The 15,542-nt window shown below is 42.7% G+C and overlaps 1 protein-coding gene across 2 annotated transcripts in view; it reads left to right on the forward strand.

The window, feature by feature from the left end:
- The window catches only part of TNKS (tankyrase), a 316,862-nt gene that overhangs the window by 9,944 nt on the left and 291,376 nt on the right, over window positions 1–15,542 (forward strand). For both annotated transcript variants that reach the window (XM_077273969.1, XM_077273977.1), the window contains exon 2: window positions 14,582–14,806. In XM_077273969.1, the coding sequence (XP_077130084.1) occupies window positions 14,582–14,806 (225 nt within the window). The remainder of the gene's footprint in view (window positions 1–14,581; window positions 14,807–15,542) is intronic.

Raw genomic sequence — 15,542 nt, forward strand, 5'->3', positions numbered from 1 at the left:
CCCCCTGAGTCAGTACTTTGTTAGGACCAACTTTCGTTGTGAGTCTTTTGGGATATGTCAGATTTGTACATTTAGAGGCTGAAATTTTTGCCTGTTCTTTGCAAACTGGTCCTAGCTCAATGAGAGTGGATGGAGAGCGTCTGTGAACAGCAATTTTCAAGCCTTGCCACAGATTCTCAATGGGATTTAGGTCTGGACTGTGACTGGACCATTCACACATAAATATGCTTTGAACTGCACCATTCCGTTGTAGCTCTGGCAGTATGTTTAAGGTTGTTGTCCTGCTGGAAGGTGAACCTATGGCCCAGTCTCAAGTCTTTTACAGCTTCTAACAGGTTTTCCTCCAGGATTACCCTGTACATATATTTTATTTTTTTTTCAGAATTTTCCTACACTTGGATTCTTTTTTTTTTTTCTCCGGTTTTTCAATACATTATTAGTTAAAATAAATCAACTGCATCATTAAATTTGTAACAATGGAAAAGCAGTAATATTCCAGCTCCTCAGGTAAAATCAAGAAATTGTCCTTTATTTATTCAGGTTAAAGCATTCATGCTCCGGGAGAGCACTACAAGAGCAGGGGAAACGGGCAACTGGTTTCGATCTCTGCAGCTATCTTTGTCTTGTAGTGCTGTCCCGGAGCATTCATGTTTTAATCTGAACAAATAAAGTACAATTTCTTGATTTTACCCGAGGAGCTGGAACTTTACTGCTTTTTCATTATTATTCACGTCTCATCAGGACTGAGTTCCGTGCACCCGGTTTCCAACTATGGATGAGCTGGCTTTCTTTCTATTTCAAAATTTGTAACAAACCCTCTTATGTCCATGTTCTTCTGTATGTGGCAATACCAATTATGTATACTTTCTCTTAGTTTATTTGCATAAAAACAGTGTCTTAGTTTGTGGATAAACATTTTTTTTCATGCTTTATTTAAAATAATTATTATTGGAATAAATCTGTGCCAAAATTTAAATCCTATGTTGCTGTACCCCTATTGTTTCTATATATCATCCCACAGAAATTCTGACATTGGAGCCCCCCAAAGACGATAATCATACATTTCAAGCAAAGCATGAGGACATGACACACTAGAGACAAGCATGGGATCGGTGTGAAATCTCCTTTTTGGGCTATTAGGATGTCTCCTAATTAAAGTACAGAGTTTAATTAAAGAGTATCTCCTAATTACGGAAAATTGAATCTACCCCAGCGATCCATCGTATAACTATTACATACGCTGCCTTTCAGCATTTCTGTAATATCCTGCATGTTTTACAGCAAACTACCAGCAGTGTATGTATGTGTGTATGTATAATATATATATATATATATATATTTATATACTAAGGCCACCGGCATCAGGGGCTTATCTACAGCATTCTGTAGGAGCCCCAAAGTCACTTAAAACCTGGGTAGGTCCCTAAAATAATAGATTTTGTAAATTTCCTTGCAAAAATGAAAAATTACTGCTACACTTGGAAACCTAAAAATGCTAACAAAATAAAACCTTTTACAAATGGGGCTGCTGTAAAGCAAACATGAGGGAAATCCTATTTATTAATGTTTTACCCTTCGCCACGACAGCACCCCACATGAGAGAGAGGGATCCACCCATAGGAACAGGAAACCTACAGAATAAAAGGAGGCGGTCCCCTCTCCTCCTCAGTTTAGGTTTCCTGTTTCTATGGGAACCCGAAGTACCTGCAGTTCAAGAGGATTCCTGGGCCATGCACCCGCCTGCGTCAGTCTCCGTGGGAACGGCAAGGGCTGCGGTGCCAGAAGCAGCGGCGGGGGAGCCACTGTTTGCAGCCTCCCCCCTCGTCTGGTCGGTCGCCATGGTCCGGGTTCGGTACCGCTGGTCCGCCCGGCTCCATGAGGACGCGCGCGCTCAGCGGCCGGCTTTTTATCCAGCAGCCGCCGCATTGTAAGGAGGAGCGGCGCGTCTAACCCGGAAGTCGCTGGAGCACTTCCGGGTTGGGTCCGGGGAGGCAGGAGATTCGGCACCAAATTTAAAAGTGCAGCGCTAGCGTCGGCCGGTGTGTGTAAGTATGGCTTCACCGGCCGATGTAGCGCACTTGCCTGTAACAGAGCGGTCTCCCAGCAAGGAGACAAGCGCCAGGAGCAGCACCAAAAGTGGGGATTGATCTCAGGAAAAGCGATCTGCCACCAAACAGAAGGATCTTTCATCAAAAAATCCGCCTCCAGAACCGGTACCTGTCAGCTTCACTGGGTGAGTTTTTAAAAGGGTCTCTTCCCATATGCTGATATATGTTCCTCCTGTATCCCCTTCCTCTAGACTAAGAAAAGGACACATAAAACCAAACACAGAGAATGTGCCTTATGTTTACAACCCCTCCCGGACTCATATACAAAGAGATTATGTGCAGAATGCATCATACTAACTTTACGGCAGGAAAATGTAATGACTCCGTCTGACGTTAGAGCCATAATATGCGAAGAAATGCAGGGTCTGGCGCATACAAGTAGCACCAGTACCCGTCAGCCTAGCCGGTCCCGATCTCCAGCGAGCTCGGAGTCAGAGGTAGTACAAAAATCCTCAGACGAAGAGGAATCTCAGCCAAGTTCATCGGAATATGAAGGAGGGCTTTGTCTACCAAATAGCAGCGTAGACAATGTAGTAAAAGCCGTCAGAAGCACGATGGGGTGCCCAGACGAGAAGGAAAAGAAGTCAGCTCAGGACATCATGTTTGCGGGTTTAGGACCAAAAAAACGGAGGTTCTTCCCCGTCATACCCACAATTAAAGAGCTAGTTAAAAAGGAGTGGGAAAAACAGCATACAAGAGGATTCTTACCATCCTCTGCTAAGAGACGCTACCCCTTCAGTGACGAAGAACTTAATTCTTGGCAAAAAATACCAAAAGTGGATGCGGCAGTGGCCTCAACTTCTAAACAGTCGGTCTTGCCTGTTGAAGACTCGGGGACTCTGACTGATCCCTTAGACCGAAAGGCAGAAGCCTTGCTTAAGAGGTCATGGGAGGCTAATACGGGGGCATTCAGGCCAGCCATTTCTGGCACCTGTACTGCAAGATCGCTGCTAGTATGGACAGAGCAGCTGGAGGAACAAATTAGAGGTGGAGCTTCGAGAAATACAATTCTATCGAAAATCCCTCTAATGAAAGAGGCAGTAGCGTTTCTAGCTGATGCCTCTGTGGACTCGCTACGCCTAACAGCCAGGTCAGACGGCCTAGTGAACACAGCCCGGCGAGCACTCTGGTTGAAAAATTGGAAAGGGGACGCACAGGCCAAAGCAAAACTTTGTGCGATCCCCTGCCAGGGTGAGTTCCTATTTGGGAAAACTCTGGATGAGCTCTTAAATAAAGCGGAAGAAGGGCTTCCCTAACCAGTATCTTCCCTCTTACAGGAGAGCCTTCAGGAGACGCCCCTTTACCAGGAACAAACCTGCTGAGCAAAGGGAGCGCTGGGAGACAAAGGATCCAAAACAAAGAGGTGCTCTGTTTTCCGGATCCTATAACCAAAAACGCAACAAATACCGTTAATTATGAAGTAGGCGGTAGATTAAAATATTTCTTTTCTAAATGGAAGCTGATAACATCTAGTCATTGGATTCTGGACATTATTGAAAACTGATTAAAATTAGAATTTGATAGAATCCCTTGGGATTCTTTTATAGTAACATCTCCAAGAGGACGACAACAGCAAAAAGCTCTAGAATCAGAGATCCTGTCTCTTCTATCTAAAAAAGTATTGATAGAGGTTCCCCGGGGTCAAGAAAGGAAGGGGTTCTATTCCCCTCTATTCTTGATCAATAAGCCGGATGGTTCATTTAGAACCATCATAAACCTTAGAAAACTAAATTCCTTTTTGCGTAACTATACTTTCAAAATGGAATCCATTAGTTCTACCATCAAACTTTTGTTCCCTAGGTGTGTCATGGCCGGGATAGACCTAAAAGATGCATACTATCATCTTCCCATACATGCCGAACACCAGCAGTATCTAAGAGTAGCAGTCACCATGGAGGGACAGGTTCGTCACTTTCAGTATGTAGCAATGCCATTTGGGCTTTCTATGGCCCCCCGCATCTTTACAAAAGTGATATTAGAGGTGATGGCTTATATGCGCCAACGGGACACTTTGATAATACCCTACCTGGATGACTTTCTAGTGGTAGGAGATTCTGTTGCTCAATGTAAAATGCGGTTGTCTAACACGATCTCATCCCTGCAGGAGTTGGGTTGGATCGTCAACTTCGAAAAGTCCAGACTGAATCCAGACACTACTCAAATGTTTCTAGGGATCCAGCTAGACTCCGTAAGTCAAAAAAGCTTCCTCCCGCATTCAAAGAAAATGACTATACAGTCAAAAGTGTCAGAAGCAATAAGAAACCCATACATGACACTAAGAAAGGCTATGTCCTTATTAGGATCATTGTCCTCATGTATCCCGGCTGTACCATGGGCTCAATTCCATACCCGCCAATTACAGTACGAAGTATTGTCAGTCCAAGGACAAAAAGGACACCTGGAGAGTAAACTTACTCTCTCGAGGGATGTCATAGAATCTCTGTCCTGGTGGCTAGATATGGGACATCTTTCAGGGGGTGTACCTTGGATAATAGATCCATCCAGAATAATTACTACCGACGCCAGCCCTACGGGGTGGGGTGCGCACATGGAAGATAATGTGGTCCAGGATACCTGGAATCGGGCAGAATCATCATGTTCTTCAAACTGGAAAGAATTAACAGTGGTAGAAAAAGCCTTAAATTATTTTCTTCCACAGATTCAAGGGACACATGTAAGAGTCTTCTCAGACAACTCCACCACAGTGGCCTATGTAAATCGTCAGGGCGGTACACGGTCAGGAAGTCTGATGACCATCGCAGGAGAGATCTTCCAGTTCGCAGAGACTCCTCTTGCGTCCCTAACAGCCCTACACATCAGAGGAGTAGAAAATACCAAAGCGGACTACCTCAGTCGAAACATGCTATGCCAGGGAGAATGGTCCTTTAAACGGAGATGTGTTCAGAGTGATAACGAGAGCATGGGGAATGCCTCAGATCTATTTGCCACAAGAGGCAACAGACAGGTAGAAAGATTCGCTTCCCTGAACTCCATGGATCATCCAGACATGCTGGACTCTCTACACCATCCTTGGAACTTCAAACTGGCATACGCCTTTCCTCCAATGTCTCTAATTCCGCTAGTGATCAGGAAGATCAGGAGGGAGCAAGCAAGGGTAATCCTCATTGCACCCTTCTGGCCAAAAAGACCGTGGTTCTCCTGCCTCCAGAGCATGTGTCTATGCGATCCATGGATTCTCCCATTGGACAAGGAACTACTGTTCCAGGGGCCGTTTTTCCACCCGCAAGTGAAAGGGCTTCACTTGACGGCGTGGAACTTGAGCGGCAATTATTAAGTTCAAGGGGTTTCTCAGAACAGCTAGTAAACACCCTGCTACTAAGTAGAAAAAGATCTACCACCCTGATATATAGCAGGGTATGGAAAAAATTCTTAAACTTTCATACAATACCGTTCACTAAGGCTACGTTCACATTTGCGTTGTGCGCCGCAGCGTCGGCGCCGCAGCGCACAACGCAAACAAAAACGCGGCAAAACGCACGCTAAAACGCTGCGTTTTGCGCCGCATGCGTCGTTTTTGGCCGAAAGTTGGACGCAAAAAAAATGCAACTTGATGCGTTTCTTGCGTCCAACGCTTGCGGCCATGCGGCGCAAAACGCAGCACAACGCATGTCCATGCGCCCCCATGTTAAATATAGGGACGCATGCGGCGCCCGACGCTGCGGCGCTGACCGCAAATGTGAACGTAGCCTAAGCAGGTCCTGGTAACACCTATTCTAGAGTTCCTACAAAAAGGTAGGGAATTAGGTTTATCGGTAAACACCTTAAGAGTCCAGGTCTCAGCATTAGGAGCCCTATATGGATGTAATATAGCAGCTGATAGATGGGTCTCCAGATTCATTAAGTCTTGTGAACGAAGTAATCCAGTACACATTCCCCGTCTACCTCCGTGGGATTTAAATCTAGTACTAGAAGCCTTAACCAGCTCCCCATTTGAGCCACTAGATTCGATACCTTTAAATGTCCTCACATATAAAGTAGCCCTCTTGGTAGCCCTAACCTCAGCTAGACGTGTTAGTGACATCCAGGCCCTATCAGTAGACCCACCCTTCTTACTGATATTCCATGATCGGATAGTCCTAAAACCAGACCCCTCATACCTCCCTAAGGTGGCATCCACCTACCACAGGTCACAGGAAATATTTCTCCCTTCCTTTTTTGATTCACCTGTAACTCCAGAACAACATAAGTTCCACACCTTAGATGTCAGAAGAGCCATCCTGACTTATATAGAAAGGTGTCAGACATGGAGGGAGAATAGGGCTCTGTTTATCTCCTTTCAGGGCCACAAGAAAGGACATGGAATCACGAGAGCTACCATATCACGATGGATCAGAGAGGCTATCTGCTTGGCCTATACGTCAAAAGGCGAAATTCCTCCAGTGGGTATAAAAGCGCACTCAACACGAGCCATGGTTTCCTCCTGGGCGGAACAAGCGGATGTACCGATCCATTTAATATGTAAGGCCGCAACTTGGTCTACACCTTCTACCTTTTACAACCATTATAGACTTGATCTATCTACATCTTCTGACCTAACCTTTGGTAGAGCTGTTCTTAGTACAGTAATCCCACCCAGATAATGACTCTGAAAATCTCTCATGTGGGGTGCTGTCGTGGCGAAGGGTAAAAAGCCGGATTACTCACCGGTAATGCTCTTTTAATGAGTCCACGACAGCACCCATTTACAACCCTCCCTGATTATGCACAGCTCTTTCTTTAAGTTCACAAATAATGGTTGTATAGAGTTTTTAAGATATTTTGCTGAATAAGAATTAATACTAAAGCTTTTGCGGTTCCCTTTTTATACTCTGTAAACTAAACTGAGGAGGAGAGGGGACCGCCTCCTTTTATTCTGTAGGTTTCCTGTTCCTATGGGCGGATCCCTCTCTCTCATGTGGGGTGCTGTCGTGGACTCATTAAAAGAGCATTACCGGTGAGTAATCCGGCTTTTTTTTGTGGCATGACTATCTGGATTAAAGGGATAATCATTCAAAGTTCGAACATTCCAATTTTTTATTTTTTAAATTTGTCAAATTTAGTGTTTTTTTTTTTGTTGTTTTTTTTTTATAAACACAAAACGAATCAATCTAAATTCACCATTATCATAAATTATAATGTGCCACGAAAAAAGTCTCAATCACAGGGATTTTGTTAAGCTTTCCAGAGCTATTACCATATAAATTGACACTGGTCAATTTCAAAAATTTTGCTCGGTCACTTAGCGGTTAAGGGGAAATGTGTACATTTTTTGGAGTGACCTAGTCAAAGCCCAGACCTTAATCTACCGTAATTGAGAATCTGTGGTCAGACCTGAAGATTGCTGTTCACCAGAGGAAACCATCTAACTTGAAGGAACTGGAGCAGTTTTGCCTTGAGGAACGGGCAAAAATCCCAATGGCAGGATGTGGAGAACTCATAGAGACTTATCCAAAGTGACTTGCAGCTGTAATTGCCACAAAAGGAGGCTTTACAATGTACTGACTTTAGTGGTGAGGGGGTGGAGAGTTATGCACACTGAAGTTTTCAGTCATTTTGTCCTTGTTTGCTTCACAGTAAAAAGAAAACCAAATGTTCACAGTTGTAGGCATGTTTACAAGAACTGATGCAGACCTTTAACCCCTTCCTGACATCAGACGTACTATCCCGTCGAGGTGGGGTGGGCCCGTATGACCACCGACGGGATAGTACGTCATACGCGATCGGCCGCGCTCTCGGGGGGAGCGCGGCCGGGTGTCAGCTGCATATCGCAGCTGACATCCGGCACTATGTGCCAGGAGCGGTCATGGACCGCCCCCGGCACATTAACCCCCGGCACACCGCGATCAAACATGATCGCGGTGTACCGGCGGTATAGGGAAGCATCGCGCAGGGAGGGGGCTCCCTGCGGGCTTCCCTGAGACCCCCGGAGCAACGCGATGTGATCGCGTTGCTCCGAGGGTCTCCTACCTCCCTCCTCGCCGCAGGTCCCGGATCCAAGATGGCCGCGGCATCCGGGTCCTGCAGGGAGGGAGGTGGCTTACTGAGTGCCTGCTCAGAGCAGACACTTGGTAAGCCTGCAGCCCTGCACAGCAGATCGTCGATCTGACAGAGTGCTGTGCACACTGTCAGATCAATGATCTGTAATGTCCCCCCCTGGGACAAAGTAAAAAAGTAAAAAAAAAATTCCCCACATGTGTGTAAAAAAAAAATAAAAAAAATATCCTAAATAAAGAAAAAAAAAAAAAATTATTCCCATAAATACATTTCTTTAGCTAAATAAAATAAAAAAACAATAAAAGTACACATATTTAGTATCGCCGTGTCCGTAACGACCCAACCTATAATACTGCCCCACTAGTTAACCCCTTCAGTAAACACCGTAAGAAAAAAAAAAAAAACGAGGCAAAAAACAACGCTTTATTATCATACCGCCGAACAAAAAGTGGAATAACACGCGATCAAAAAGACGCATATAAATAACCATGGTACCGCTGAAAACGTCTTCTTGTCGCGCAAAAAATGAGCCGCAATACAGCATCATCAGCAAAAAAATAAAAAAGTTATAGTCCTGAGAATAAAGCGATACCAAAATAATTATTTTTTCTATAAAATAGTTTTTATCGTATAAAAGTGCCAAAACATAAAAAAAATGATATAAATGAGATATCGCTGTAATCGTACTGACTTGACGAATAAAACTGCTTTATCAATTTTACCAAACGCGGAACGGTATAAACGCCTCCCCCAAAAGAAATTCATGAATAGCTGGTTTTTGATCACTCTGCCTCACAAAAATCGGAATAAAAAGCGATCAAAAAATGCCACGTGTCCAAAAATGTTACCAATAAAAACGTCAACTCGTCCCGCAAAAAACAAGATCTCACATGACTCTGTGGACTCAAATATGGAAAAATTACAGCTCTCAAAATGTGGTAACGCAAAAAAAATTTTTTGCAATGAAAAGCGTCTTTCAGTGTGTGACGGCTGCCAATCATAAAAATCCGCTAAAAAACCCGCTATAAAAGTAAATCAAACCCCCCTTCATCACCCCCTTAGTTTGGGAAAAATAAAAAAATTAAAAAAAGTATTTATTTCCATTTTCCCATTAGGGTTAGGGTTAGGGTTAGGGCTAGGGTTAGGGCTAGGGTTAGGGCTAGGGTTAGGGCTAGGGTTAGGGCTAGGGTTAGGGCTAGGGTTAGGGCTAGGGTTAGGGCTAGGGTTAGGGCTAGGGTTAGGGCTAGGGTTAGGGCTAGGGTTGGGGCTAGGGTTGGGGCTAAGGTTAGGGTTAGGGCTAGGGTTGGGGCTAGGGTTGGGGCTAGGGTTGGGGCTAGGGTTAGGGCTAGTGTTAGGGCTAGTGTTAGGGCTAGTGTTAGGGCTAGTGTTAGGGCTAGTGTTAGGGCTAGTGTTAGGGCTAGTGTTAGGGCTAGTGATGGGGCTAGGGTTATTGCTAGGGTTAGGGTTGGGGCTACAGTTAGGGTTAGGGTTTGGATTACATTTACGGTTGGGAATAGGGTTGGGTGTGTCTGGGTTAGAGGAGTGGTTAGGGTTACTGTTGGGATTAGGGTAAGGGGTGTGTTTGGATTAGGGTTTCAGTTATAATTGGGGGGTTTCCACTGTTTAGGCACATCAGGGGATCTCCAAACGGGACATGGCATCCGATCTGAATTCCAGCCAATTCTGCGTTGAAAAAGGAAAACAGTGCTCCTTCCCTTCAGAGCTCTCCCGTGTGCCCAAACAGGGGTTTACCCCAACATATGGGGTATCAGCGTGCTCAGGACAAATTGGACATCATCTTTTGGGGTCCAATTTCTCCTGCTACCCTTGGGAAAATACAAAACTGGGGGCCAAAAAATAAGTTTTGTGGGAAAAAAAAGATTTTTTATTTTCATGGCTCTGTGTTATAAACTGTAGTGAAACACTTGGGGGTTCAAAGCTCTCACAACACATCTAGATAAGTTCCTTGGGGGGTCTAGTTTCCAATATGGGGTCACTTGTGGGGGGTTTGTACTGTTTGGGTACATCAGGGGCTCTGCAAATGCAACGTGACGCCTGCAGACCAATCCATTTAAGTCTGCATTCCAAATGGCGCTCCTTCCCTTCCGAGCTCTGTCATGCGCCCAAACAGTGGTTCCCCCCCACATATGGGGTATCAGCGTACTCAGGACAAATTGGACAACAATGTTTGGGGTCCAATTTATCCTGATACCCTTGTGAAAATACAAAACTGGGGGCTAAAAAATCATTTTTGTGAAAAAAAAAAAAAAAAAGAATTTTTTATTTTCACGACTCTGCGTTATAAACTGTAGTGAAACACTTGGGGGTTCAAAGCTCTCAAAACACATCTAGATAAGTTCCTTAGGGGGTCTACTTTCCAAAATGGTATCACTTGTGGGGGGGTTTCAATGTTTAGGCACATCAGGGGCTCTCCAAACGCAACATGGCGTCCCATCTCAATTCCAGTCAATTTTGCATTGAAAAGTCAAATGGCGCTCCTTCCCTTCCGAGCTCTGCCCTGCACCCAAACAATGGTTTACACCCACATATGGGGTATCAGCGTACTCAGGACAAATTGCACAACAATTTTTGGGGTCCAATTTCTTCTCTTACCCTTGGGAAAATAAAAAATTGGGGGCGAAAAGATCATTTTTGTGAAAAAATATGATTTTTTATTTTTACGGCTCTGCATTATAAACTTCTGTGAAGCACTTGTTGGGTCAAAGTGCTCACCACACATCTAGATAAGATCCTTAGGGGGTCTACTTTCCAAAATGGTGTCACTTGTGGGGGATTTCAATGTTTAGGCACATCAGGGGCTCTCGAAATGCAACATGGCGTCCCATCTCAATTCCAGTCAATTTTGCATTGAAAAGTCAAATGGCGCTCTTTTCCTTCCGAGCTCTGCCATGCGCCCAAACAGTGGTTTACCCCCACATATGGGGTATCAGCGTACTCAGGACAAATTGTACAACAAATTTTGGGGTCTATTTTCTCCTGTTACCCTTGGTAAAATAAAACAAATTGGAGCTGAAATAAATTTTGTGTGAAAAAAAGTTAAATGTTCATTTTTATTTAAACATTCCAAAAATTCCTGTGAAACACCTGAAGGGTTAATAAACTTCTTGAAAGTGGTTTTGAGTACCTTGAGGGGTGCAGTTTTTAGAATGGTGTCACACTTGGGTATTTTCTATCATATAGACCCCTCAAAATGACTTCAAATGAGATGTGGTCCCTAAAAAAAAAATGGTGTTGTAAAAATGAGAAATTGCTGGTCAACTTTTAACCCTTATAACTCCGTCACAAAAAAAAATTTTGGTTCCAAAATTGTGCTGATGTAAAGTAGACATGTGGGAAATGTTACTTATTAAGTATTTTGTGTGACATATGTCTGTGATTTAAGGGCATAAAAATTCAAAGTTGGAAAATTGCGAAATTTTCAAAATTTTCGCAAAATATTCGTTTTTTTCACAAATAAACGCAAGTTATATCGAATAAATTTTACCACTATCATGAAGTACAATATGTCACGAGAAAACAATGTCAGAATCGCCAAGATCCGTTGAAGCGTTCCAGAGTTATAACCTCATAAAGGGACAGTGGTCAGAATTGTAAAAATTGGCCCGGTCATTAACGTGCAAACCACCCTTGGGGGTGAAGAGGTTAAAACAAACAAACAAAAAAAAAAAAAACCAGTGACATTTCGAGTTGTGAGGTAGCAAAACACAAATAGCGGGGGTGTGGGGGAATACTTTCACAAGCCACTGTGTGTAGTGAAATGAATAATCTATGAATCCCACATGTTGGTTGTGACTGGAGCCTTCAGTAACTGCTTTGGGAGCCCTCCATTGTATTATTGTGGGAGGAATATGGGACGGACTCTGCTCCTGAGCCTTCCCCATGCATGCTTATGCCACACAGTAGTATTAGGCTATGTGCATACGTTGCGGATTAGGCTTAGGAATTTCTGGTGCGGATTCTGTCTCTCCTGGCAGAAAACGCACCTGCGGTTTTTTTGTGCGTTTTTGCTGCATTTTCTTGCGGATTTGCTGCGGTTTTTACCCCTGCGGTTTTCTATAATGGAAGGGGTACAAAAACGCTGCAGATTCACAAAAAAGAATTGACATGCTATTTCTTTAAATCCGCAGCGTTTCCGCAGCGGATTTTCCGCAAAGTGTGCACAGCATTTTTTTTTCTTCATTGATTTACATTGTACTGTAAATCGATTGCGGATCTGCAGCGTTTCTGCACCTCAAAAAACGCTGCGGATCCGCAGCAAATCCGCAACGTGTGCACATACCCTTAGAGCTCATTCACACGGTTTTCACAAACGTATGCAGTGTTTTTTTTTTGTTTTTTTTTTTTAGTCACTAACCACACACTGGCACATTACATACTGTAGGGTTATGCTTTTTGTGCTGACAATTTTTTTTCGATCTACATCTCAAACTTGCAAACTGAAGTGAATGGGTCAGTGAAAAAAAAAATACAATAAGCATATAGTTGTGAAGCTTCCGAATATTAAATAAATCTGATGCATATTTGTTAAAAACAGACACAGATCAAAACTGAAAAGTCTGATCCTAATACCGAAAAATCTGGAAAAATTGTATGTACCTTTATCATGTATGTCATTGTATGCCTTTATCATGGTTTCTTACAAAAGTAACTGTACTAAGGCTGTATGCATGAGACATTTTTCAGGTGCAGGGCAGGTCTCTGTTGCTGGCTCCTCGCTTCTATTTAGAGCCAGCGAGGGAGCGTACTCTCACTGCGCATTTCAAAGGATTTTGCACAGTGACAAGGGAGTGCATGCACTCAAGAATTGACAACTGACTCAAGCTCAAGTAATGGCCTCTGCTCCCTAAAAACAGAAATAAAACAGATTAGAGATGGATCGGTAGGGAATTCAATTAAACCATAGGAGAAAAAGTATATTAAAATAGACATCTAGGATGAAAATCAATATTGGTTTCGGGACACCTTTTTAGGTGCAATTATTTTTTTAATACATGCATTTTACTTAATTCACTTTGAGTTGGGTTTTATTAAACCGCATATAGCAGAATGAGTTAAACCTGAATCTGTCAGCAGCTCATTATGACAGTTTTTTACTTTTTCTCCTTTGAACTTAAAGGGGTATTCCCATATCCAAAATCCTAGCCCAGTATGTAGTATGTATAATATTAGTAAGTACCTCCAGTTATAAATGTAGTATAGTTCTTCTGATTTGCTATCTTTTTTTCATGCGCAGGCATTGCAGGACCTTAGATATACATAGTTACGACCACTGATTTAGTGACAGCTACTGTAGTTCCTGCAATGCCTGCACATAAAGAAAGAGACATAGCGAACCAGAAGAACTATGCTACATTTATAATTGGGGTTTTGAACATATAGATCCTATAGTGATTGACCATATTCGGATCAAGAAGTGTCTCTCAACAATATGTAAAAGTAAATAAATTTATTCAACATCAATATATATTGCAAAACAAATAAAACAGATTGGTGCCTCAGACCAAGCAAACAGAGGCCAGCACTCAGAGGAGGACGCAGAGATTCCTGTTAGACCTGTCTGCTAGATCTTATAGAGTTTTTTGCTAGTGCTGGTGTAAATATTTAATAGACAACATTGTTGCATGTTCTCAATCAAGAATTATCTAGTATTTGCACATATATCTATCTGCATTAATTGTGCAACAACTGTAGAGGGCATGGAGATACACCAACAAGTCCAAAACAAACTAAAGGCATGGTTTTGCCCATAATAGAAGAACACATAGCCTGTGCAGTTACTGCTTCCCTTCATATACCCACACAGACACAAACCGCATTGTCCCCATTCATCCACATATTACCTTGACACGTGTCCGCCGAGAATTCACTGCCAAGTGACAGGCTGAGCCTCCGGGCCCCAATTGGAGGCATGTGCTAATAATTTATTACACCTACTACATATTGGGATAGGATCTTGGAGATGGGAATACGCCTTTAAGTTGATTTATGATCATATGAAAGCTGAACTTTTGATGTGGTCATAGATTGGCTAAGCTGGAGGAGCAGTTACAAACTGCTGTTATAATGAGCTCACTGACGGATTTACAGATAACAGATCCTCTGCTCAGCTATGTACAGTGAAGAATAGAGCTTTAAAAAGTTACAAAAAAATTAAGCAAATCCCAATTGCAAAATATGATTTCTAGCCAGAAAAACATTCATATAAGTGAAGAGAAAATTGTCCTCAAAGGCGTCCATATCCTTTTATGTAAGGTGTTTCTAATTGACAACTTCATAAATCTGTGCTAGATCCTTACTGCAACATTTTAAGAGTTCAGTGTGAGTTTGACATTAGTATTGTATTTATCCTTTCCTCATCATTCCTCTTCTGAAATACGAATATTGGCAAATGAAATGTTACTTATCAGTAAAATGCTAACCCCTTTTTTTTTTTTGTGTGTGTGTGAAACTGTCTTTAGGGTTTGGAAGAAAAGACGTTGTGGAGCATCTGCTGCAGACAGGAGCGAACGTTCATGCTAGAGATGATGGCGGTCTTATTCCCCTGCACAATGCTTGTTCCTTTGGTCATGCTGAAGTTGTGACGCTTCTGCTTTGCCAAGGAGCAGACCCTAATGCAAGAGACAATTGGAACTACACTCCTCTACACGAAGCAGCAATTAAAGGAAAGATAGATGTTTGCATAGGTGAGTACCTACTTTTAGATGGTGGGAGTCTATATAATGTCTTCTTGGCAACCATGTTATAGTGTTATGTACAGTTTGTTACAGCTTTTCAATCAGCAAGACTTTAATTTACCGTAGAGTTGTCCATCCAGAGAGACTAGCATCCACATACAGCTGTACACCATAGCTGACAACTTGCTGCATCAGCCACGATCAGTGTTGACACCGTCCATATCTGTTTAACCCCTTAGATGCTGCTGTCAATAGTGACTACATCATATAAATAGTTGAGTGTGGGGGCTCCCTCTTTATCCCGATTGGCACCCTTAGATCATCATTGTGTGGTCCTGATGTTTACCATGGCAGTTCACTACCAAATAGCGGCCTTAGAGTCTGTCGGCTACAGTGGCCTGTTCAGAAGTTAGCGACATTTAGGTGGTAAAAATACACTTTTTGATTCCTGTTATGTCACATTGCAATCATTCCTGAAAAGCACTTGAAAGGTTAATAAACTACCTGACAGCAGTTTTCAATATGTCAAAGGGTGCCGATTTTAAAATGGTATCACTTTTGGGGATTTTACAATATATTGGACCTCAAGAGTCACTTCAAACCTGGATAGGTCCCTAAAAAAAAAAAAAGTTTATAAATTTTGTTGGAAAAAGTAAAAATTGCTGCTACATTTCTAAACCTCCTAAAATGCCAACAAAATAAAATAACATTTTACAAATGGTGCCGATTTTAAAGCAGACACAAT

The sequence above is a fragment of the Ranitomeya variabilis genome, chromosome 1 (genome assembly GCF_051348905.1).
Source record: "Ranitomeya variabilis isolate aRanVar5 chromosome 1, aRanVar5.hap1, whole genome shotgun sequence".
In the NCBI taxonomy this organism is placed as follows: Eukaryota; Metazoa; Chordata; class Amphibia; order Anura; family Dendrobatidae; genus Ranitomeya; species Ranitomeya variabilis.